This window comes from Taudactylus pleione, unplaced genomic scaffold (genome assembly GCF_031769625.1).
Source record: "Taudactylus pleione unplaced genomic scaffold, aTauple2 ptg000053l, whole genome shotgun sequence".
NCBI lineage: Eukaryota > Metazoa > Chordata > Amphibia > Anura > Myobatrachidae > Taudactylus > Taudactylus pleione.
In genome coordinates, this window is record NW_028284455.1 from 41,493,474 (window position 1) to 41,520,904 (window position 27,431).

Here is a 27,431-nt window from a genome sequence, read left to right on the forward strand (position 1 = left end):
GGCAGGCCTGTCCAAAAAAATCAGAGCCTATGGACTGTGGTGTGGCCAACTCGGGCTCTATGTACCCAACCTTCTGTACTATGATACCCCTGGGCTCCAGATGCCCATTGATGTGGGAGTCTGTTTTGCTAGGTGGTTGAGAACTTCCAGTTATAATAGATTCAGGGAGTGAGCTAACCCTTATTTCAGAGGCTGTCCTACCCAGGCCAGTATAAAAAGTTCCAGGGTTAGTTGAGGTGCTTTGTGTACATGGATCCACAGAAAACTTTTCCCGTGTACGAGTGAGTCTCACCCTAAAGAGGTACAATTATGAGGTAGTAGCCACAGTTGGGCCCAATCACACTTAACCACTTATATTGGGACACAATTTCCCAGGGTTTGCTGAGCTCTTGAAAAAACCTCAAAGACAGAACAAGTATAAACTCACCAAGGGCCTACCTCACAAAGTGGAGAGGAATGTATCAAAATGACCAGTCCTCTTTGGAAAGGAAACCCCTGGGCATCCAGTGCCACACAATGATACTTTTACTCCGGATTGGGGTACTACCCTGAATGATATAGAGCTGCAAAGCTTTGCCCGGGTCTAGCAACATAAGGCTGTCCTCAAGAATGTTATACCCAATCTGGGTGAGGCCAATGGCATGCTAAAGCCCACCTTCCCTCTGGTTCCTGAGCAACTTTCCAGTTTGCCGGGACCATCGGATCTCCCGCTGGCAGATACATTGTCAGTGACACAACAAGAAGAAGCAGAGCTCTTGGACCACAACAACTGAGATATGATTTCTCCTCTGCCAGGTGCACTACCTTGGTGGAGCACGACATAAATACACCAGAAGGGGTGGTCATAAAGCAGCAACCGTATCACATTCCTGAGGTGAGGCATCTAGCTGTCCAGCAAGAGGTGAAGGAAATGCTTCAGCTTTGGGTCATTGAGGAGTATATGGACCTCATTCAGACCAACTCGCAAGTGCTGAGTGCTCGCAAGAGGGTCGATGTTTAGGCCCTGTGCACGCGCAGCGGCCGCACTGAGCATGCACAAGCCCTGGAGCGAGCAAGAAATTCTCTCGCTCCGGAGCTCACTACAAAAGGGGCGGCTGTCAATGGTGATCAACAGCTCACCCCATTTTGTAGGCATGGCAGGGGGGTGGTTTCACAAATGGAGGCGTTCCTTAAGGAACGCATGCCGTTTTGTGGGCGGCCGCACTGACATCAGCAGTGATGTCAGTGGGGAGCTTCCTGCTCGATCAGAGCAGGAAGCTCCCTGGGGCTTGCAGTTGCCGAGACCCAACCTCAAGGTCTCGTCACAAGCCCCGATGGTCACGATGGTCTTGACCATCACGACCATCAACACGGTCGGGTGCTAACGCTGTGGGTGGTAACCCACAGCTTAGCTAGCGAACAGGAGGAGAAGCAGCTGCCCACATTCAGAACAAGCGCTCGCATTTTGCGAGCGCCTCTGAATGACGCCCTATGAGTATTTGGTCAAGTCCTATTTTCCTAATCCCAAAGCTTGCAGGGGCAGTACGTTATTTGTAATGACTTTAGATGTCTCAATCAATTTTCTTGGTTAGACGCATACCCACTACCACGGGTGGACAAACTGGTGGAAAATTTGGTTAGTAGCCAGTATCTTACAACCCTAGACCTCAGAAGAAAAAATATTTTGGGGCCCGCACTGGATAAATCCAGAGACAGAACACCATCCCTAATGGTCGTAATAACCTTAGCGAAAGGGTGAGATGATAATAAAACAACCAACTAGAATTAAGATGATGCACTAATTGTGAGAAATGGATCTGGAGTTGGCGGTGCTCCCCTGAATCAGAAATATTTACAATGTTATAAAGGGAGAAAAGAAGACTCTTTGTTGGGGGCACTCTAGAAAAAATCCTTAGGATTTGAAAAAATTGTATGTCATTAAAACTTAACGTTTAATCTTATTTATTAAATTGAGTACAATACATTACACATAACACACAGACATACACAAAAGCACATGGGTCAGTGAATACTGACTATATCTCACCAGGAGTAAAGGAAACAAAATAAATAATTGTGCAAAACTGCACCAATTAGAATGAGTGAATATATAAGCAGTAACCAAATCAGTTACTATTGGTCATGGCGAATTATTAACATAGCATTAGCCCATGAAATTACCTCTTAGATAGATTCATAATGTAAAAGTTCAAATGTGGAGATTAAATAGCTCCTAATCCTACACAAATAGTGACTGAACTTAATTGAAAAGACACAAATAAAGTACCTAATAATTTCACACAGGTAATTAGAACTAATCATATATTAAGTAGGAAAAGCAAGATTCAAGTAAATGATTAAAGTAATATGATCACACGGATATAACAGGGTGTATATATATATATATATATATATATATATATATATAGTGATACATTGGAAATAAATATCTTGTTAATTCTGCGTGATTGCGGGAAAATATAACCAGCAAATATCACCTAGAAAATACCAACTGCAAAAAGACTAAGCAGAAAGTCATATCACTTTTAAATCGTCTGTGGTTTATACAGGGTCTCATTCAGACCCGCTGGCGAGCGCAGGACGCTCACAAGCAGGTCGATGGTATCCAAATGCGCATGCGAACGACGGAGGGAGCTCCATCGTGCGCATGCGCGAGACCCGGATAGCGACAGCCAAGCTGTCGCTCTGGGTCTCGCACCAAAGGGGGCGTGCTCTCGATGGTGAGTGACAGCACGCCCCCTTTGGTGGGCGTGCCGGGGGTGTTGCTGCCCAGACGGAGGCGTTCCCATGGGAACGCCTTCCGTCTGGAGCCGGCCCCACTGACATCACTAGTGATCACTGTGGGTGATCACCCACAGCTATGCGAGCAGCCAGGAGGCCGCTCCATTTTTAGGTAGGAGGGCCCTGATTCAGAGCGAGCGCTCTGGTCAGAGCATCCAGCTCTGAATCAGGCCCACAGAACATCCAATAAGTGTGTATCACAAGGAGTAGTAAGATAGTGTCATCAAAAGTATTCACATCTGTAAACAAAGAAAGTAATTATGTATCCAATGTGGTCATATGGATAAATTGTTGCAGCTGTAAAATAACTAAACACAAAATGCTGTTGGTAATGGCCAAGAGCTAAATATGCCTGATGGTAAAGGGTTAAATGCACCCTGAATAAATAGAAATCACTTCAGGTCACAGAGTTATATCAATCACAGTGTCACCTAAAGTAGGGAACATAAAACGTTTCTATGTTGTAATTGGTTAGTTGCTTTTAAAAAAGCAACATATGGGCTACATATATTAAATTGGGCCCATTCTTTAGGAATAAAAAGAATATACAATAATAAATTAAATAAAATAAAAAAAAACAAAATGAATCACTTTAATCTCAAAACTGAGCTTTCTACCAGGAGGAAACTCATGGGAGATCTCAAGGAGATCTTCCCTAGTGAAGTGACACTTGAGGAACCCAATTCCAACTGGGATATGGATTTTCAGAAACTCAAAATTATACTTCAGAAACAATTGAGAGTGGGATGGGATTTGGCTACCCTAGAAAATTACCAGAAACATAAAATCTGTCCTAGGGGTTTGAGACCAAATATTTTTCCCGCTTTCCCACTGTTTTCTGATGCACTTCAAAAGGAATGGGAGTCAACATTATTAAAATGTTCACAAGAACTCATCAATGTACTTCTCAAACATAATAACCTTATTCTGGAAGAATGTGAGAGAGAAATTGAAAGCTTAGGAAAACGGCTTGAACAATGGGAAACAGATACCAATTTTCAAAAAACTTTTGAACAAAATAAAAATTATCTGGAAAACTATGAGAAAATTATAGTTGAGAGTAAAAAAAGAACAAATTCTCTCGTGATAAAAAAGACTTTATGACTGGACGCATCTTTCGTTGGAAAACACTAAATAGAAGGAGCCCCCACAAAGAACAAGAAAGTAACTATTCTTCCTCAGATCTGGAATCCTCAGGTGATGAGGGAATTACACCTAACACACATAACCACTCTAATTCATTAGCCCCCCTTTTTTTAGGGAATCCAAGAGGCAACAGAGAAACATACAGGGGCAACAGAGGAGGACCAGGAGGTCAATCAAAAAGAGGAAGGTCAAAATGGGCAAATCTGTCGCCCAGCAGATACAGTACCCGGAACCAACCAAAGAAGTGACAGACAATCTTAAGATCATTAATCTATCAGATCATGTATTAACCTCTTCAGAAAAGGATGTTCTTAGTAGAGGTCTATCATTCTAACCCACATCCAATTTCAACCGCTTTCAGTGGGAGAGAGATCTAAAACTTTTTGGCCGTAAATTACTACTCAAAAAATTCTTTGCATCTAAACAAAGTAACACGAACCTTACAACTCAGGAATCGGTAACTGAGTTGGAAGCATCAGCCTTATCAGCATTGGAAGAACTACAGGAAGAGGCAGATCCTACATCATTATTACAATGACAGAGACCAAGATGTAAAAACAAATCCCTCTTTTTTCCCTTGGAAGCTATCTGCCCAGTGGTGACCGTATTCACTAACCTTATATCACAGGATCTTGACTTATTACAAAAAAATAGACACTTCCATAAAAAAATATCTAATTTGAGTGGAGACAAGAGGGAAGCCTTACGGAATATAAAGGGGTGGTCAGATGTTGTAATTAAACCCTCTGACAAAGGGGGAAACATTGTGATCTGGTCTAAAAATGACTACACTAAAGAAGCATACCGACAGCTGTTGGATAAAAATTGTTATCATCAAATACTTCTGAACCCTATTGATATGTTTAGTAGCATATATTCTAACATGATCAATAGAGCTTTCAGGAATGGAATCATTACCAAATCTGAACATACATACCTCACTGTAGAGCATCCTAAATTGGCGACTTTTTATCTTCTTCCCAAGGTGCATAAGAACAACCTTACTCCACCAGGCAGACCAATAGTATCTGGCATAGGGAGTTTGGCTGAAAAAGCCAGTATGTTCATAGATTTACATCTTCAGCATTTCATTTTACAACCCCCATCCTACACCAAGGACACCTCTGATGTACTAAAAAAGTTACATGATATAAAATTGGAGGATGACCAGATACTAGCCAGTCTAGATGTGGAAGCTTTATATACAAGCATTGATCACTCTTTGGGGATCAAGGCAGTATGGTACTTCCAAGCAATGGAGGATCACAATGATTTTATTTTGGAATTACTATACTTTGTATTACATTATAATATTTTTACATTCGATGATAAATTCTTTTTGCAGACCAGGGGGACTGCAATGGGTGTGGCTTGCGCACCAACCTATGCAAATCTCTACCTGGGGTGGTGGGAGCAGGAACATGTGTTCAATGAAATCAATGACCCGTACACCCATCATATTATAGCTTGCTATCGCTATATAGATGACATTCTTGTCATATGGGATGGTGAAGAAAAACTCCTACTTGAATTCATACAACTATTGAATCATAACACCTTTAACTTGAGATTAACACATGAAATTAGCAATACCATGATTACCTTTTTGGACCTCAAAATCTACAAGAATATGGAGGGTAAGTTTGAAACTGAACTTTTTAGAAAGAAAACAGCTACCAACAGTGTACTCCACCAAACTAGCTCACATTTCCCACCCACAGTGGAAAACATTCCTAAAGGAGAATTTCTCCATCTCCGAAGAAACTGCTCTGATCACATGGTCTTTAAACAACAGAGTTACAAACTCTCCTCTAGATTAAGGGAAAGAGGGTACAGTAACCGGTCCATTAAAAAAGCATTAAGAGATCAGATTTGTAGTGGATTTTTGCCAAGAATGGAGAACCATCAGGAACATCATCCAGAAGCATTGGCATATCCTCCATTTGGATGATGATCTATCATCCATCCTAGGTGATCAAGTGGCTATGAGTTGGAGACTATCTCCAAATTTACATGATAATCTCACCCAGAGCCATTATAGACGAGCTACCCCACGACCCCACCCATCACAGGTTCTTACCCCTGTGGATCATGCAAGGCGTGTCCTTACATGATCAAACAAAAGGAGGTCACCAACAGATATGGCACACCAACTCCCATTAAGAACTATATCAACTGTAGAACCAAAGGAGTAGTGTATTGCATCACATGTGATTGTGGTGCAAGATATGTTGGTATGACCACAAGAATGCTTAAAGAAAGGATTTTGGAACACCTTGGTACAGTGAGAAATGCCTCCTCAGATGTAATGAGAATGAAACAACTAACATCGGTGGCTAGACACTTTTATTACAAACACAAGGGAAATTTGAAAAATGTCAAAGCCTTTGGGTTGGAAGAGGTGAAGCTTGGCATTAGAGGAGGTGACCTAACTAAGGAATTACTAAAGAGAGAGAGTCAATGGACTTTCAATTTGGGGACCCTCACACCTGGTGGCCTCAATGAATACATTAACTATAGTCCATTCTTATAATTTATTCAACTACTTAATTAAGGGTGCTCCCCCTCAGCACTCTAGCTTATACAATTTATTTATATTTCATCCAATCAAATCCTGTACCTCCTAAAAGTCAGGGCTTACATTTTACATTTTTGAAAAAATATTGAATATAATGTAAATTTTGTAAAAATACATAGATATACATGCATATATGTATTCAATTTTAATATTATTAACAATATCCATGTCCAATTTCCATCTTTTGGTTTTGTCCTGGATGTTCTTGTATTTTTTTGCTTCTTTTCAGCTATCTGCGCAATGCCATTCTATCCAACTAGAATGCTTAGATGTGATCTCTACACATTTATTTTGCTCTTGGTAATATCTATATATTACATGTATCTTCATTTCATTTTTAATATTTATCTCATAGGATATATTTTTATTAATTACACAATTCTTGTTTACATTGATTTTCATAATTCACCTTTTGCTACATATTGGCACAGATATACTATAATATTCCATTACTTAGTTATTATGATTTAATTCTGGTATCTTTTATTTTCTATCTATTTACCTTTATAGGGATTATCCGTAATTTTGAGAGAACTCGTTAGATACATTTGGTCATTTATACTTACTGCTTTCGTTTATAATTTACAAGCTGTTAATTTGATGTCCCCCTAAAGTATATTATACCTAATGTCTTTATGCTGTCTGCATTTACGCTTATAAGTCCTCATTTAGTTACCTATTAATTGGGAACATCAACTATCAATCAAGATCCTCCTACTTAAAATGAACTCTAATTCTCTGAGTCACTAGCTAGTGAGCATTTATTACTATTATTATTATTCCCATTGTTTATGACTACCAGCCAACACATAAATGGGCCGAATTTTCCTATTTTTCCTACTTTCTCTTTGATTTAAGATCGATATAATAAACCTCAGCCATGAATGATCTTTAATTGATAGTTAATTACACATTTGTAATTGCTATCGGCAGGTATATATCCAGTCCTCCACATGTCACTTTACCGATGTGAACGCGCCTTCTCTGTTAGGCGAAACGTACGTCATCATTCTCCTCTATCATGGTGTCAGGTGATTCCGCTGGCCGGGCACCATCCCGCTGACTGCCGACTAGACACATGGTGCAGTCCTATGCCGCCCGCTCACCTGACTATGGCCACGTGACTTGGCGTGCCGGGTACCATCCCAGTGACTTCCCGGGAGATTTGAATCTGCGGTCTCCTGCCGCCCGCTCACCTGACTCTGCAGGACGCCCTCCCTCCTTGTTGCACGACTATCTGAACTGCAATGGCAGCCGGCCTGTCCTCATTACAACAGCAACATAACCGCATTTAGACACTGCCGCTGCGCTGCCTCTAGGTATTCTAACTGCACTCTCTCATCAATCTGCCGACCGCGCTTGTCCTGCAATGTCTTTGACAACAGTATAGACGTGGTCTGTGCATTCTGACAGCAGAAGTGCACTTTTCCTTTCTTCCCACCAGCTGCCAACCCTGTTCTCTCATCCCATGTCCTCTGTGTTATACATCACGTGAAGACAGCAGAAACGGGGGGGACAATATCTGGGCACCTTTATTAGCTCTTATAATACTTTCATTATCTTTAGTGTTAATTATTTCTGTTTTGCAATTTATCTAAATTTGTTTGGTTTCCCTTTTTTTATTTTTTATTTTTTTTAAAAGCAACTAACCAATTACAACATAGAAACGTTTTATGTTCCCTACTTTAGGTGACACTGTGATTGATATAACTCTGTGACCTGAAGTGATTTCTATTTATTCAGGGTGCATTTAACCCTTTACCATCAGGCATATTTAGCTCTTGGCCATTACCAACAGCATTTTGTGTTTAGTTATTTTACAGCTGCAACAATTTATCCATATGACCACATTGGATACATAATTACTTTCTTTGTTTACAGATGTGAATACTTTTGATGACACTATCTTACTACTCCTTGTGATACAAACTTATTGGATGTTCTGTATCTCCACAGACAATTTAAAAGTGATATGACTTTCTGCTTAGTCTTTTTTCAGTTGGTATTTTCTAGGTGATATTTGCTGGTTATATTTTCCCGCAATCACACAGAATTAACAAGATATTTATTTCCAACGTATCACTATATATATATATATATATACACCCTGTTATATCCGGGTGATCATATTACTTTAATCATTTACTTGAATCTTGCTTGTCCTACTTAATATATGATTAGTTCTAATTACCTGTGTGAAATTATTTGGTACTTTATTTGTGACTGTTCAATTAAGTTCAGTCACTATTTGTGTAGGATTAGGAGCTATTTAATCTCCACATTTGAACTTTTACATTATGAATCTATCTAGGAGGAAATTTCATGGGCTAATGCTATGTTAATAATTCACCATGACCAATAGTAACTGATTTGGTTACTGCTTATATATTCATTCTTTCTAATTGTGCAGTTTTGTACAATAATTTATTATGTTTCCTTTACTCCTGGTGAGATATAGTCAGTATTCACTGACCCATGTGCTTTTGTGTATGTCTGTGTGTTATGTGTAATGTATTGTACTCAATGTAATAAATAAGATTAAACGTTAAGTTTTAATGACATACAATTTTTTCAAATCCTATGGATTTTTTCTAGAGTGCCCCCAACAAAGAGTCTTCTTTTCTCCTTTTATAACCCTAGACCTCATGAAGGAGTATTGGCATATTCCCTTAAGCGAATCAGCCAAGGAGAAGACTGCAATGCTGAAAGGCTTGTATCAATATAAAGTTATTCCTTTTGGCCTTCATGGGCCACCAGCAACATTCCAGTGTGCCACATAAGCGGTACACCATAGACTATTTATACAACATTGTCATATATACCGAAGATTGGGAAACACACTTGCCCAAAGTCCAAAAAGTGCTGTACAGTTTAAGACAGCATGGGTTTACAGCTAATTAGACTTTCAGAGGCCGATTACATCGGGTATGTGTACCATCGCACTTTAAGAGGCCAATTACCTTGGGTATGTGATTGGCAACTATGGAAAGTGGAGATGGTTAAGTCCTGGCCAAGACCCTCTACCGAAAAAAACAAATGAGGCTCTTCCTTGAGCTGTTGGGCTATTACCGCTGTTTCATCTTGCATTTCACCTACAGAGCTTTACCGTTGACTGAAACCCTTAAGAAGGCTCAGCCGGAAGGAATCCTCTGGTCCAAAACAGCTGAGGCAGCATGGGAAGATATGAGGACTGCCCTGTGGGCCTGATTCAGAGGCGCTCGCAAAAAGCCACCCACAGCTTATGCGAGCGGCCATGATGATGGTCGCGATGGACAAGACCATCGCGACCATCGGGCTTGCGATGAGACCCTTGTGGTAGGGTCTCGTGGCCGCAAGCCCAGAGAGCTTTCGGCTCTAACAGACAAATGCCTCCGTTTGTGAAGCCACCCCCTGGCCACACCTACAAAAGGGGTCGAGCTGTCGATCAACATCGACAGCCGCCCCTTTTGTAGTGATTCCTGGAGGGAGCGCTTTTTGAGCTCGCTCCAGGGCTCGCGCGTGCACACTGGCCCACCATCAACCCGGTTGCGAGCGCACAGCGCTTGCGACCAGGTCTGAATCAGGCCCTGTGTTCCAATCCAGTCCTAAAGGGACCTGATTTCCAGTAACCCTTTGTCCTGCAAACCGATGCCTCCACGACAGGCTTGGGAACTGTTTTGTTATTTAGACTATTACAATATTACAATGTTATATATTTCATTTAAATAACAATAATAAAAGTACAGGTTTAAAATGTGAACATTGAACATAAAACACCTGACTAAAAGATACAGTATACTGTATTATTGATTACATTTTTTGAATTTGAATATACAAAACAAAACTCTTAAAATAGCAATGTTGAAAATATCAAGAATGAACTAGCAGCTTCCGTAAATAAAATGCAAATAAAGCCATTAATATATGGTGCGGATGTGGCGCATGCAAAGTGCAGATATTTTCCAACATCATATCTATTTAAATTGTATATATTGTATCACCGAAAAAAATAAAGTAAAAGGAACCATAACCCATTCTTCTACTTACTGTCTGTTATATACTGTACTTATTACTTGCTCAAGTCTGAAATAGGGATGAGCGGGTTCGGATTTATAAAATCCGAACCCCCCCCCAAGCCTCCCCGATCCGAGGATGGAGGCGCAGCAAAAGGCCATTCAAGCCTATACATCTACCTATGACTTAGGCAAAGGAGGGGTTATCCACCTGACTCAAGCACAGTGGAGAATGATTTCCATGTTGTGCAAGGTTCTCCAGCCCTTTGAACTTGCCACATGTGAAGTCAGTTCAGACACTGCCAGGTTGAGTCAGGTCATTCCCCTCATCAGGCTTTTACAGAAGCAGCTGGAGAAAGTGAAGGAGGAGCTCAGATGGAGCAATTCTGCTCACATGTGGGACTTGTGGATGAAGCCCTTCATTCTCTTTGCCAGGATTCGAGGGTAGTCAATCTGTTGAAATCAGACAACCACATTTTGGCCACCGTGCTCAATCCTAGGTTTAAAGCCTATGTGGTGTCTCTCTTTCCGGCCGACACAAGCCTGCAGAGGTACAAAGACCTGCTGGTGAAAACACTGTCAGCTGAAGCGGAACGTCAAATGTCAACAGCTCCTTCTTCATTTTCTCCCGCAACTGGGGCTGCCAGGAAACAACTTAGGTATCCTAAGCAAGGCAGGCAGTACCAAGTTTGGACATCTGGTCTGGACTGAAGGACCTGCCAACAATTTCTGACATGTCTACTGTCACTGCATATGATACTGTCACAATTGATAGAATGATGGAGGATTACATCGGTGACAGCATCCAAGTAGGCATGTCAGACAGTCCGTACCTGTACTGGCAGGAAAAAGAGGCAATTTGGAGGCCCCTGTACAAACTGGCTCTATTTTACCTAAGTTGCCCCCCCTCCAGTGTGTACTCCGAAAGAGTGTTTAGTGCAGCCGGGAACCTTGTCAGCCAAAGGCATAGGAGGTTGCTTCCACAAAATGTGGAGAAGATGATGTTCATCAAAATGCATTATCAATTCTTCCAAGAATACCAGCCTCCAGACAGTACAGAGGGACCTGTGGTGGTGGATTCCAGCGGGGACGAATTAATACTCTGTGAGGATGAGGATGTACACTTCACTGAAGAGGGTGAGGAATCGGTGGATGAGGAGGATGAGGACGACACTTTGCCTCTGTAGAGCCAGTTTGTACAGGGACAGATTAATTGCCAGCTTGTTTTGTGGGGGCCCAAACGAACCAATCATTTCAGCCACAGTCATGTGGCAGACCCCGGCGCTGAAATGATTGGTTTGTTAAAGTGTGCATGTCCTGTTTATACAACATAAGGGTGGGTGGGAGGGCCCAAGGACAATTCCATCTTGCCCCTCTTTTTGTTTTGCATTATGTACTGTTTGGGGTCTAGTTTTTCAAACTGCCATCCTGTCTGCCACTGCAGTGTCACTCCTAGATACAGTAGGCCACTATCGCTTAGTATAGTTCCTCCAGTTACCTCGGTGCAACCTTTTGGCCTAAAAACAATATTGTGAGGTGTTCAGAATAGACTGGAAATTAGTGGAAATTAATGTTATTGAGGTTAATAATAGCATAGGTACAGAAAAACCCACAAATTCTGTGATTTTAGCTGTTTTTATGCTTTATTCCCCCAAAACACGGAAGGGTGGCTTTGGCAAAACCAAGCAGATCCAAACCACGAAAAAAGATCCAGATCCAAAACCAAAGCACATAAAAAGTGGCCGGTGCACACCCCTAGTCTTAAACAATATGTTGGACTCACAATTACAATAAGTAAACAGAGAGTTTATGAGCACTAGGGCTATACCAAACAAAATTCAGATACACAGACATGAGTTATACAGATTTTAAAAGACCAGAATAATAGCTATCTGTGATTTAACAGTTAAAAAGGAGTTCAGAGGTGGGGACAGGTGCGCTATACTATGCAAAAGTGAAACATATATTAGGTATATTAGCTGGGCACACTGACTCCTAGAGGCTTTAATTATGAATTTGGTTTTAATGTTTTTCTTGAAAAATTATTGTTTTTAGACACGTGTTTACATAACTAAAGAAGAGGTTATTCCTTGAAATGTATAGCAAAATATATACATATACTCTAGCAAGAGGTACTCGCTGCTGATGGAATAGTACATAAAGCAGCCTAAAAAAGTCCAGAATGCAGTTATTATATGTTTAATTTAGATCCGCACACAATGCCGATATTTATGTAGTTTGAGCGATTATTAGCCATTGCGCATGCATGCATAGAGGATTCACTAGCAGAGTGAGTGACAGGTAGTCAATGTTTGAGGGAGGTAATGGGGGTGTGGTTAGAAAAATGCAGGGGTCTAATTTAAACACTCTTTAAACACTGGGCCTGATTCAAACCCGGATGCTATTTGCGGACGGTCGTTCCAAAAAAGGGGCCGGCTATTTAAATTAAGCGCCCGCTCATTGCGGTTTGTTGACGCCTCGATGTCTGAGCGAGCGAACGAAAAATGTGCTCGCAATTTTGTAATGACGCCCCTTTGCTGTTCGCATCACACGTCATCTCCGGTATTTATTTGATTATTCGGGTACATTGAAAGGCATCTGGACTGCTCGCAGTGCTTGTGGTAGGTTTATCCTACCGCTATCACTGCGAGCAGTTCAGGCTAAAATACAACCAAGTGACGTGGTCGGTGATGCTCCTTTACTAATTATGCACTCCCATTAAACGCCGTGTTTACCGTTAGGCACGCCTGCGTTCGGATCTCCACTTCCCCGTTTTCAAGCACCTTCCCGTTACCACCCACAAACGGTACATTCTGTCAATGAAATTAGCAGCCCCTCGCTGTTTTGCGAGCGCTCGATTTGTGACCGCAATGACTGGTTTGTGCATGCGCATTACGACCCATACGCATGCGCAGTTGTGCGAACATCGCTCAGAGCGAACGAACGGCCGCTTACGAGCAGCTCTGAATCAGGCCCACTGTTTCCAGGGTGTGTATAAATAAGCCACTGCATCCTTGCTCACAGCAGGAGAGCCCTCTGTGTGTCTTACTCAGAAGGCTGATGGCCGCCGAATCTGCATTCGAAGTTTCTGATGTTTCCGGTTTTGTGCGTGAGCGGCAGATGTAAGATGCTTTCAGTGGGCATCTTGAAGTCCTGGATGATGAGTGGGTCATTACTATATTTTCGCAATTGCGTTCTGTGAGAAATCGGTGCTGCGATGATATTTGTGTGCATATCTGAATCAGGCCCTTAATTCTTAGTGTATCTTTTGCTTCATCATCTATTCCATAAAGAGCATTTATTTATGTCATTTTTTGTCCTGCATCTGATGAATCTGTGAGTACATTACCTCATGTTGGTGCAATAACTGAAGTTTCCATTTTCCAGGACCAACTCAGCTAACGTTGCATACCCTATGACTACCCATAAGCAGGCTTGCTGGTACTGGCACTGTGTAGCTGGGGATGGGGCCACGATGACATGATTCAGCGCAAAACGCGTCATCAGTTCCCCTGGGCTGGCCACCTATGCAAGGTGAGAGCGGACTCTGGCGGGGTGTGTGGGTGTGTGGCACCAGCCGGGAGACTTTCCCACTCTTCCGGGGGGGGGGGGGGCTGGAAGTGACACCCAATTTCAGGGGAGTAGCCAACTACTGTATCCCCATAAATGTATAAACGCTACAGGATAATGGATAATCCACTGTAATATTTTGTTTCATTTATTCTTTATAACGGAGTGGTAACTCTTGTAACAATGAAGTAGATGTATTATAGAAGCACTTATTGTGCTGCTATAGCTCTTCCTGCTCTTCAGCTTGATCGCTCCCCTCACAGGCATAGGAGACTGCTGTGGCTGCTTCATAGCAGCCGTGAGCAGTCTCCCAGTGCAGCCCAGCACACAGCTGCTGTGATGAAAGAGGTGGGGATGCTGTACCGCACCCGGGCCCCGCCAGGCCCCCAGCAAGCCTGGGCCTGGGTAATTTGTACCCACTCCCCCCCCCTCTCGGCGCCCCTGGTATTAACACCTTGGCCACCAAAGTGGGGGAGAGAAAACTCCCTCCTCAGGCAATCCATGCAAGACCCCACAGCGCATCAGCCTAGTGCTGATGTGCTGTGTCTTACCTCATGGCCCACATGCATAAGCTCTAGCGAACATCACAAGATCTTGTGCACCGCCAGACCCCCAGGACACCGCAGCAGCACAACAGACATACCAGCAGGTAAGCCTGCTCATATGTAAATATACAATAAGCCACAAAAATACGTTTAATGCTTTTTTGTATTCGCTGAATGATTTTACAGGTGTCATAGAAAAAGTGATTTTCTCTACGTTATCTGCTTCCATGCAGCACAAACTTATTTTTGATGTAAGTGCAAAATAGCACTGGTTATAGCACACTTGATACTTACAACTTCTTACAACTTGTAACTTACACTTACAACTTCTTCATACATCTCCCACTATATAACACATAGAAATTATTATTATATACCTCATTTCTCTCATACCATCCAACAGTCTGCATCTTGGAAAATGTCTGTGAGCGCTTTACAACAAAGTAGATGAGGTAACCACTCCCACATAAGCAGCATATTATCATTACATTGGCCAGGACACGGAGGAATCGAGTAAGGTGAATGTTTTCATCCTTATTACTTTCTTCTTCATCTACAATAGATTCCTGAAGGGAACAAAACAAAGTTTATGATGTAATTTGCTCTCAAAGTGATCTCAAACAAGATATACAGTACTGTGTACCCAGAGTTCAAAGTAGAAAAACCATCCTTATACAGTAATAACATTCTACCAAGTGCTAGGATGTAATCATTGAGTAGTATATGCTTAATAGTTATTTCTCAAATAAATTTGAAGTTTAAAATATTATTGCACATAGAACAACATAATTGGTAAGACTTTTAACATCTATATCCAATACAAAATCTGGGCTCTTTACTAAATACTAATAATTATGTTTTTAAAATGTACTTGTCATTCAAGTAAAACATGAAACAAACTTTGCATGAGCAGTAGAAAAAAAATCATAAATTTATGAAAATATCGGCATTGCTGCTAACTCTGAATCGGCCCTTTGTCAGCTATTTCCTACAATATTTTCCTTGCCCTCTCATTAAAGTACTCCTTCTATGCTGCCTGCTCCTGCTGCACAACACATCTTCTTACTGTCCAGGAACTGGGATGAAAGTCTTGCTCCATGGGATAGCGAGAAAGTCCCTTCCATTTAGGATAGTATCACCTATTTCAGGACAATTGTGAGGTATGGTTTAATGCAGAGGTACCAACATGCGACCTGCACTGTATCCAACCCGCACTGTATCTGACCCACACTGTATCCAACCCTCACTGTATACTACCCATGCTGTATACGACCCACACTGTATACCAACCGCACTGCATCCAACCCGCACTGTACGACCTGCACAGTGTCCGACCAGCACTGTGACCTGCACTGTGTCTGACCCGTAGATACCGAATGCTGTTTATAAGGTTGGGGAGATTTTGGAGAACTGCTCAACAACTGCTCAACAAATAGGCTGATTGATCAGCTCTTTTCATGGGTACAAACTGCCAGTCATCAGTAGCCCGGGGTCCTCAGGATTGAGGTATAGATTGGGCACACAGAATAGGCATATTCAAGGTGCAGGTGCACTTGTGTTCACGTCTACTGTTGCTACTTTACACATGGTTTAGGTTTTTTTATTTGCTATTTGTTAACTACTACTATTATAGCGCAATGATACACCACCCACGATTCTTAGTAAATTTCTGTGTTGGATTGTTTTCTATTGAAAGTACTTGTGAGTTGGTTTGATTGGTTATTATGAATACTTTACTCATTTGCAAAACATTTTTAAAAATAAATAACTGTTATAACTGTGTATTTGTGCCGCTGCTCTGTTGCTTAGTTTAGGCAGCCAGCCTTTGGCCTATTTTGGTGAACAATATTGTGAGCTGTGAGGTGGTCAAAATTGAGTGGAAATTGATGTTACTGAGGTTAATAATACTCTAGAAACAAAAAAGGCCCAAATTATGTAATTTTAGCTTTTTTGTCAATTTTTGGAAAAAAAAAACAAAACCAGTCACAGCGTTTTGGCAAAACCAAAACTGGACGAAGAATTAGAACCAAAACCAGCAAAAATGGTCCGGCACACATCTCTAACTACAACTCTTTCTAATGGCACAGCTATAGCTCACAACTCTCTGTATGCACTCTCCTGTGTGAAATGGCGCCAGAAATCATGAAGTAGGAACTTATATGCAATCCAAAAAATGCTAAACACAGGATTTCTCGGGAAATTATGTTTTGACTCATTTGAAGAACTGAGTTTGGCAGGAGGACCCAAGACAGTACTCGGTTCAACTCTCCAAATCTTCTCTAAGTAATACAAGTTACAGGTACATCAATATTTTCTTTATGAGATTCATAAAATACATGTATTTTTTTATTTGCCACAATTGTTTCATTATGAATTGCATCTGATATTTTTTTACAAACACAATTATTATTATTTTTTATTTATGAGATGTAACAGGGGTTCCATAGTGCTGTTCAAGAGGTTAAAACTGACAACAGGATATATAAGTACAGATTACAGATGTGTACACTCAAGCGACCAGGTAGCTGATCTGCAAACACACTATAATGGTGTCCAAATTAGGGTAGTTTAATGCTTCTCTTTGTGGAATAAACCCACAATGTCCTCAGAAGCATACAGTATGTGCTACAGTACTTTTGTGGGTACCATCTACTTATGCTACATTTACTGACATCCTTTACCACCTTGCAAAAGACTCTTGCTAAAAGTGACTGTACAGATTTAATTCGCTTTATCTTGCAGGTAATATTTACTCCACATGCTGGATATTTATAATTTAATATTTGCATATAGGACCAATTATAGGGTTCCTGAGTGACTGTATTATACCAACTATTTTATATCATAATTCAGTATCCCAACTTTGTATTGATTCATTATGTTTATACATTAAAATCTTATTTATTGTGATATTTATCTGATTTTAATTATTAAAAGTTTTTTTTATATGTTAATATCTAAAAAGCCATACATATTGTTTTTTAATCGTTGATTTACATTGTCGACATTAGTGCTATTCTCTTTGTGTTTATCTGTTCATAATGTACTGTATCTTGGAGATTGACACCATCCATCTGAATAGTTGCTAAATCAAACAGCGCTGTTTTGGTCACTTCTGTTACTGCCTAATTGTAACAGTGTCACACCAGCCAACACATGGCAGCCAGAGCGCAGGGACTCTTATCCACAACCAGCATCTGCATTCTGTAGTGTTGAACCCCAAACTCCTGTTATTGCCGGCACCACACCCCTAAGTTTCAATAGATATGCCCATGACTGAAGCTAAACATGGCCATTGGGCGGAGCATGGCACACCCCCTTGGCTGCGAATACTACCACCAACTATAATCTCCCTGAAACTAATTTTCAAAAGTAGGCAAGTATGCCCAAAGCACAGCATCTGTATGAAGGTTGTGTGAACCTTCCTGTTATATCTCCAGAGATAAATAACAAAAGCAAATGGGAAGGAACAGAATTACAAGCATGTACTCCAATGGAAATTATTGTGTATTGGGAATACACACGTAAATATTTTCTGTCCAACCAGCCAATTAGTTGATTGGTTGGAATGAAAATCTGGTAAGGTATGAAAGCAAATGACAATCAGCAATTTGCTCCCAAACGCCAGAAAATGGACAAAAACTGTTGTTTGAACAAATTGTTTAGATCAAACATTTAACAAACTTGTCTGACGACCATTTTCATCTGTTTTCTGGCATTTAGGAGCAAATTGCTGATCATCATTTACTCCCATACGTTACCAGATTTTCATTCCAACCAATCAACTAGTTGGATGTTTTTACAGAAAATCTTTATGTGTGTATGCAGCTTAATAAGAAAAAAACACTGCGCTCTGATAATTAAGTAGAAACATATGAGTAACACCTTGGTATATTAAACTCAATTTATTATCTATAAAAAAGATATTAAAAAAATTATGAGACACACATAGAAAATGACATATAAAAACACATAATAATCACATAAAGTCAGCTGAGGAAGCTATATAGAATGTGAACAATAAAGGATAATTAAGATGGTGAATACAGATAAAGGAGATGATCAGGCTCCGATATTAGTATCTCAATCCTCTATTATTGACTATAGATATATTAATTATGACAATCTGTGCCAAAAAGTAAAGTTGCAGCTAAGTAGCCAATTCAGGTGTAATCAGCAATGCATGTAAAATGAAAACATTGACACAGTCTAGCTAATGGTAGCTCTCCCACAGAAGCCTGTGGTGTTATGCCAACACATGTATCAAAGTCCTGGATACAGTGGGTTATCCCCAACAAATTGTAAACATGAAGAACCGCAAGTGAGTCTGTATCAGGAAATGATTGTAAATTCCTGAAATGTGTTGCAGGACACAAACGTAGGTACCTGAGAGTTTATACAATGATGAAAGCCATAGGTTTACCTGTGAAGGCTGCTATCACGATCTCTGAGTGTTAGAAACACAGGACCTAGTGTGGCTTTATGTGGGTCAGCACGGCCAGCCAGGGAGTGACATCCGGCAGAGTTAGATGTGCTGCAGCGCACTGTGTAATGGAAATTAATACCAATCTCCGTCTGTGTGCTGACGTCCACCGGGACCTTCAACTGGCAATGATAGCGTCTTGGGTGCCTGTGCTCTGATAGCACAGTGTGGTCAGCGGACAGGGAACCGGTGTGCACCCGCACTCTCTCAGGAGAAGTTGTAAATCACCGCTTCTGGTACAGCCGCAATTAGGTAGTAGTAGCAGGTCTCATGAAGAAAATGTGAGCGGCTGTCAAACCATTAACTGCAGGTATCTTGATCAGGGAGCAGCTCCAATTAGCTGAATAGAGAACACAGCAACGCGTTTCGGCTACTGCTGTAGCCTTTTTCAAGCTGAAATGCTCTCTTTAGATTGTGAGTTCATATATATAGTATCAGGCTAAAAGCCATTGGACAATTGGATAATTGAATTTAACTCTTGACCATTTGTTTCAACATAAATAGATCAAAATATCTTTCTCTCTGTGTCATTTTTTGTGTCATTTTCCTTCTAAAATCACATCTCTTCTCATAGTATCAGCATAAAACTATATATCAGTGGGCATAAATAATATCATAAATATAATCTATTCAAAAATAATAAATAAATTATTAACTTAAATAAATATAAAGACAATAGTCTTACAACAACATATAAGGCAAGTAGTGGTGCACATATACGTGCACATGTGTATATACATGAATATTTTGCATACACATATGAAAGCACATGTACCAACATACACAGCACATACCCACATATATTATCTATTATTTTGCATAATTTTTAATATTTATAAACTCAATGTCCCAACATAAAACATTACAAAGCCATATGGACCAAAACTAATAAATACTATATTGTATATTCCAAAATAATATTAATAGTTAATGATAATAATAACAATAAATGGATTCTCTAGACAATATAGGCTGTTTTATAATACCACCTAATCCAATATCAGCCATCATAAGAAAACAGAACCAACACTTATATCGTGCAAATATAATTTAATTAGAAATGATAAATGAAAAATAAAAAAAATTAAAAAAAAATCAATAAACTCAATGTACTCCCAATTAACTAGGCTCAATGCCCTAATAGTCTATAAGTCAGACGGGTGTCTATAGAATATGGGACATATGTAATATTGATACTCCTCAAAAATGAGTGAATAAAGGCTATCACCGTTTAGTAACTGGGATTTCACTTCTACAGACAGTGGCATTAAAAAAGACAACACACAGTGGTTAAGATTTTTATTATATATTTTTTTCATATTTCGCAATTGCATATTTTAGACAATATAATAAAGGTTAAATTTTAATCTATATGTCATCCCCTTGATAAATACTATAATTATTATATATATTCAGATCTGTGAATGCCCCACAAAGGAATTTCTTTTTCTTTTTTCCATACTTGCATTGTTGTTTGATTCCAGGGTGCACCTCCCTTGATAATATAATATATTATTCTCATCATTCTAGTAAAATAGGGAAAGATCTGATATATAATTGTACATTTCTGTGCGGGTTATCCTTCTTTTTATTTTGATGCACCTCAGAAAAGTGTCTAGGGACACTATGTGTCTCCTTGCCTTTTAAGATGTTTTGTCTGTGCTCACGAAATCATTCCTTCAGAGTGCATGTAGTACGGCCCACATATTGAAAGGGGTAATTAGAATTAAGTACATATATCACATAAGTTGACTCGCAATTAATGAAGAAATTGATTTCAAACGTGCCACCTGTCTTGACAGATAGTACTTGTTTACTTTTGTTAGCAATGTGTTTACATGTTATACATCTCGTGTGATTGCAGGTATAGCAACCAAGTGGTTTCTTGGGTATCCAAGTATCGGTCTGCCCTAACGTAGTCACATTACTACTGAAAAGGCTCAGTGCAAGAAAACTTTTGAGGTTTCTATTTTTCTTAAAAACTATACTTGGTTTAGGTGCAATGAAGGTAGAGAGTATTGGGTCAGAATGTAAGATCTTATAATTTCTATTAATTATAGAACTGATTCATCTAGATTCGTTGTTAAATTGAGAAATAAATAATAGGGAAGTGTCTTTCTTCATAGTATCTTTATATTTACTATTATTATTAATAATATTATTTTTGATATCCCTAGGTCCATCACTAGGTTCAATTGATTTTTCTTGTGGTATCACACTAGATTCAACCATACTCTTCTCTGTGTGTAAATCAGTACTCTGTGTAAATTTACTTTTGTAAGTTGTTTCAGCATGAATTTTTGCACTCTCTATCAGCCCCAGAGGATAACCCCTTTCTAGCAAATTTTCCTTTAATTTATTTGCATGCAGTTCAAAATCGGCATCTCTAGTGCAATTGCATCTGATTCTACCCATTTGGCTTTTTGGAATATTTTGAACCCATGGGCGATGATGACCACTAGTAAAATGTAGATATGAACTACAATCCACATTTTTTGTATATAAAGTTGAAATGATTTTGTCATTAGCACCTGAAAGCGTGAAGTCCAAAAAATCAATAGTCAAATGACTAAAATGTGAAGTGAATTTCAAATTCATCGTGTTGGTGTTCAAATAATTAGTGAAATGAAAAACTGAATCAACATCCCCATCCCAAATAAATAAAAGGTCATCTATGTATCGGCCATAGAACACCAGACTCGCTCCGGCTAGTCCACTCCATAGATATAGATCTTCAAACTCACCCATATATATATTGGCGAAGCTCGGAGTGAATCTGGTGCCCATGGCCGTGCCGTGAATCTGTAAGTAGTGGGTGGAGTCAAAAATAAAATTATTATGTGTCAAAATAAACCGAATACAATTCACAAGGAATTCACGCTGTTCCTCAGAGGTATCCACATCAATGTCCAATGCCTTCCTAACCGCAGAAATACCTGCTTCATGCGGGATATTGGTATATAGCGCCTGGACATCGAGAGTCAAAAAACCATAACTAGGCCGCCAGGTGATATCCTTAAGGTTATCTAGCAAATCAGTCGTATCTCGAATATGTGAACTCTGAGCAACAGCGTGACCCTGTAAAAAGTGATCAATGTAAAAAGACAAATTAGAAGTGAGTTAGTCTATACCAGAAATAATTGGACGCCCAGGTGGTGCAACTAAAGATTTGTGGATTTTGGGTAAATAATAAAACACCGGTGTAATAGGGTGACAGACAAACAAAAAGTGAAATTCGTCCTTGCTAATGACATTCCTATCGCATGCACTTTCTAATAGTGTCTTCAGTTCCTTTTGGTATGCCAGTGTCGGGTCACCATCTAGTGGCTGATAAAAAGTCACGTCTTGAAGCTGTCTCAGGGCCTCCCCAATATAATCTTGTTTATTCAGGATGACGACTCCAGCGCCTTGGTCGGCAGACTTGATCATAATGGAGTCGTCATCCTGAAGATTTTTAAGGGCCATTCTCTCTCCATGGGATAAATTTCTCTTCCCCAAATCTGTTTTGGGGTTAGATCTGCATAATAACTGGAACTCTTTCAATGTGTTCTTATAGAACAACTGAATATTTGAACTCTTGTGACTGAGAGGAAAAAAGTTGTATTTTTTCTTAAATTTTTTTCTTTCTAAATCCATATGTGGGCCTTGAGTATCATATATCCTAGTCTCTTGTTCACCTATTCCACTCTCATTTTGTAATGTTTCTAACATAGATAGACATTCCAAATCATTCACATCTAAGATTATTGGTTCATCACATTCTTCCGGTCTCTCTTTTTTGGTTTTAGAATGAAAATATCGTTGTCTGCATAATGACCTAACGTAGCTATTGAGTTCTGAAAAGAGATTAAAAAGATTGGGATTGGTAATGGGAGCGAAATTTAAACCTTTAGAGAAAAGTTGTATTTCAGATTCATTGAGAGATCTTTCTGATAAATTGAATATACCTGATTTGTTTAATGAAACCTTGGGCATCTTAGATCTCCTTCTACCCATTCCTCTCTTTCCCCTATATCTCTTCCTCTTTTTGGTGTTTTTACCTGGAGAGGCAGGTACCGATTGTGGTATGATGGTATCCTCCAATCTTTCTCTCGATTGGAAAAATCCCGTCTCTTTTGCCACTGGTTGTTTGTATTTTTAGGTCTAGCTCCCAAATCTAATTTGGGTGTCCGATTGTACATCCCATCATTCCTAACTTGTTTATGTGAATCAGAAATTGATTCAGGGGCAATCTCCATCTCACTGTCCCTTATTTGTTCCACTATTGTATGTGGTGATTGTATCTTCTGATAGTAATTAGATCGATATCGGGAAAAGGGTCTCCTAGGTTTTCTATTATCCTGTGTATAAGAATCCTTATCGTCTCTTAACAACTTCCTTTTTTTCTTTATTATAAGTTCCTTTTCAAAACTGGAAATCTTATGGCCTAATTCAGATTCTCGTCTTTTAAATTCTGAATCATCTTTAAAAGTTATTAGCTCCTTTTGAACCTGTTCTATTTCTTTATTAATTTTTTCCATTTTTCACTCTCTATAGTCACCTAAAGCTTTTAGTAGAGACATGGAACAACATTTCAAGGCTGATTCCCATTCTTTAGTTAGCTCAGGATCATTGTTAATAGACAAATGTTTATTTATCTGTAAACCCTTAGGAATTCTTTCTAACTCAATGTATTTAGTTAGAAAAATACTATCTAGCCAATGTCTACTTTCGGCAAGCAATAGTGTTTCAAGTTCAAGAAAGCCTTGATTGAAATCTGGCTCTATATCATCTATACCATTGTCTGAATCCAATCTAGATAAAAAATTCTCTCTTCTATTTCTCCTTTCTTTGATCCATATAAACTCAGTCATGTTGACTCTCTAACCAAAAGCAGCTGGGCAGACAATTTAAATACAATATGAACACACAGAAAGAAGCCTGGGCGCTATTAAGCCAGAGAGTCAATTATCAGTGCAGCAGTGAAACTTAGAGGTGATTGCCAACCTCACTGACAAGAACAATAAGAAAAAAACACTGCGCTCTGATAATTAAGTAGAAACATATGAGTAACACCTTGGTATATTAAACTCAATTTATTATCTATAAAAAAGATATTAAAATAATGATAAGACACACATAGAAAATGACATATAAAAACACATAATAATCACATAAAGTCAGCTGAGGAAGCTATATAGAATGTGAACAATAAAGGATAATTAAGATGGTGAATACAGATAAAGGAGATGATCAGGCTCCGATATTAGTATCTCAATCCTCTATTATTGACTATAGATATATTAATTATGACAATCTGTGCCAAAAAGTAAAGTTGCAGCTAAGTAGCCAATTCAGGTGATACATGTGTTGGCATAACACCAAAGGCTTCTGTTTTTTCTAAAGGGGAGAGCTACCATTAGCTAGATTGTGGTGTCAATGTTCATTTTACATGCATTGCTGATTACACCTGAATTGCTGAGTTTTATTTGGTCCACAGAGAGTGCAATTTTTTATTATATAATATATTTATTACCACAAGTGATGTTTCCTTTACATCTACTGAGAAAGAGTTAATAAAAATCACATATTTAAACAAGCGTAAATAACAAACTCTAAGAATGTTATAATCTTTTAATGCTTCAAATCTGATAACGCCATCCTCAGACATTGCGGTGGTACAAACACTGTCACTATACTTAATAAATTGGCTTCTTGCAAAATCATGGCTTTAAATAGTCCCTATAGTTTTTCATAAAAAAATTAACAAATTGAATAAAATAAACATGGTTACAATCAATATAAGAAAAACTGTAACAGAACTGTTGTCATAAATCCAATCAAAGGATTGGAAATGCAAAGGGAACTCTCAACCAATAAATAACCATAAAAGGAAATGAGGAGGAAATAAAGTTAGAGAGAATTAAAATGAGCATGAATGTCTTCCTGAAAGAGCTCTTGATAAGTACAGGGTCTATACAAAGTTAGACTGTCTCTTAATCAGTGACTTACACAAACTCATGTATAATGGATTCATAGCACCCAGGATGTTATAAAGTCTTTAAATTCATCCAATTGGAAAGTGGTAAGCATATCCATAACCTGAAGAAATTATATCTTAACATCAAATTACAGTAAGTCAACAAGGACAAAAATAAGTAAAACTCGGCTAAGAAGAAGACACAGGCAGAAAGAATGGGGGAAGAAGATGCACACTCTAAGTACTAAGAATAATAACTGTCAAAAATATATATAATAAACTATCAATTAATATGGTCTTCTATCTTTGGCAAAACATGTACTAAGAACCTCTATAGAAGACGATGTTAATTGATAGTTTATTACATATATTTTTGATATTTATTATTCTTAGTACTTATGGTGTGCATCTGCTCCCCCTTCTGCATTAGAACTACAGGTCTCAGCATGGTAGCACCTCTTATTATGTTGAAATTAGGATGTGCAGCTCACCCCCCCTTTTTTCCTAAGAAGACATAACAGGAATACTTTGAGCTTTAATTGGATAATTGTTCCAAACATTGTTTTTTCTAGTATTTTGGCAATCTCATGACTATAAGATGTTGAAAATTAGAAAGATAAAGATATTTGATGAAAGGTACTCACAGTTCAGCAGCCTCTGAAGCAGAAACAATCTGAATAAAATTGAAATACAGTAGCTAGTGAAGATACATTACGTGAAGGCATATGAGCTCTAATAAAAAGGCTTTCATATCTTATATAGTTGTGTTTGTAGATCGCTGTCCCATGCCAATTGATGATTTTTTTTGTGTAGCTGAAGCACAGGTGAGTAAACTATAAATGTAGGATGGAGTTCCATTACATCAAGAATTATATTGATAGTTTTATACAGCGTTTTTTGCCAATTTCTAGTTCTCTATTGCATAGAACAGCAGGGCGGATCTAAGGGATGACTAGTTTCCTATTGCATAGAATAGTGGGGTGGGTCTAAAGGAGGACTGATTATCAGTCCCCTAGCTGATCTCTGCACTCTGAGTGCAGAGATCAAAATTAGTGCTCAGAGAAGAACTTAATTTCCCCTCTTTACTTTGCTGTCCATCATATACAGTCATAAATGTTGTTTGCAGGGCTTGTTGTGGTAAAAAATCAGCAGTGATGTTGGTGGTCAGAGACTGCTACCTCACTTCTGGGAGGCCAGACCTGCAGCAGGAAATCATTTCCTCGGATGGTATAATTAAAACTTCATGGATCCCAATCTTGTTTATTACAAGTGGTGTCCCCATATCATAGCTTAAATCAGCTTAGTCACAGCAGGACTGGTGCCTCTATGGGGAAAAATGCAATACATGCAATCCAAAACCGAGATCCGTTTTTTAGATCTAAGTTCCGAACTTATGGGGAGACCCGAGCCAGGACTCGGTTCTAATTGGAACACCAAAAATGATCGAAGCCAGGACTCAAGTCGACTCGGAACTCCAAAGTTCAGGTGTGTTAGGTTTTCAACAAAACCAAACCGGTCATCTCTACTTTAAATAGGCTGGCATGTTCAAATTTGCCATGCTTCATGATGTCAGCAGTCATATGACAGCCCCTGTAAATCCAGTAACCCACAGCTAAGCTCCTATAGCACACTACCTGCAAGCAAGACCCAATATGCATCTGCAGGTGGAGGAGAGAGCATCAGCAGTACCAAACACTGAAACTGGTAATAGTCCAGAGGAATCTGACACTCTACTGGTGGAACATATACCAATGGATAGCTTAGATAGATTGAAATAATATTTCAGTCTGTTAAACATAACTTATGATAAAAGTATTTTTAAACAAGACACTAAAATATTTGAGGTGTAAATTAGATACTTAGAAAAAATATACATAGATTGAAGTGCTTAGTATAAATGACTGCACTTTATGGAACAGTGACGTAACTATAATGAGTACAGAATATGAGATCCAATGGGAAAAGACTGTGGGTCTCATTCAGACCTGCTCGCGAGCGCAGGACGCTCACAATTGGGTCGATGGTACCCAAATGCACATGTGAACGATGGAGGCTGCTCCGTCGTGCGCATGCGCGAGACCCGGCGAGCAACGGGGAAGCCGTCGCTCGGGGTCTCGCACAAAAGGGGGCGTGCTGTCGATGGTGAGTAACAGCACGCCCCCTTTGGTGGGCGTGCCGGGGCGTGGCTGCCCAGATGGAGGCGTTCCCATGGGAACGCCTAGCGTCTGGGTCCGGCCCCACTGACATCACTACTGATGTCAGTGGGAGTGATTTTGGCTCTGATAGAGCCAAAATCACTCCAGGGCTTGCGGCAGCGAGACCCTACCGCAGGGTCTCATCGCAAGCCCGATGGTCGCGATGGTCTTGACCATCGCGA

At 39.5% G+C, this 27,431-nt stretch overlaps 1 protein-coding gene across 1 annotated transcript in view; it reads right to left on the reverse strand.

Annotated features, from left to right (window-relative positions):
- Nucleotides 1-27,431, reverse strand: part of LOC148535402 (transmembrane channel-like protein 2) — a 155,272-nt gene that overhangs the window by 27,311 nt on the left and 100,530 nt on the right. The window contains exon 11 of the mRNA XM_088462677.1: nucleotides 14,990-15,178. Coding sequence (XP_088318803.1) covers nucleotides 14,990-15,178 — 189 coding nt within the window. The remainder of the gene's footprint in view (nucleotides 1-14,989; nucleotides 15,179-27,431) is intronic.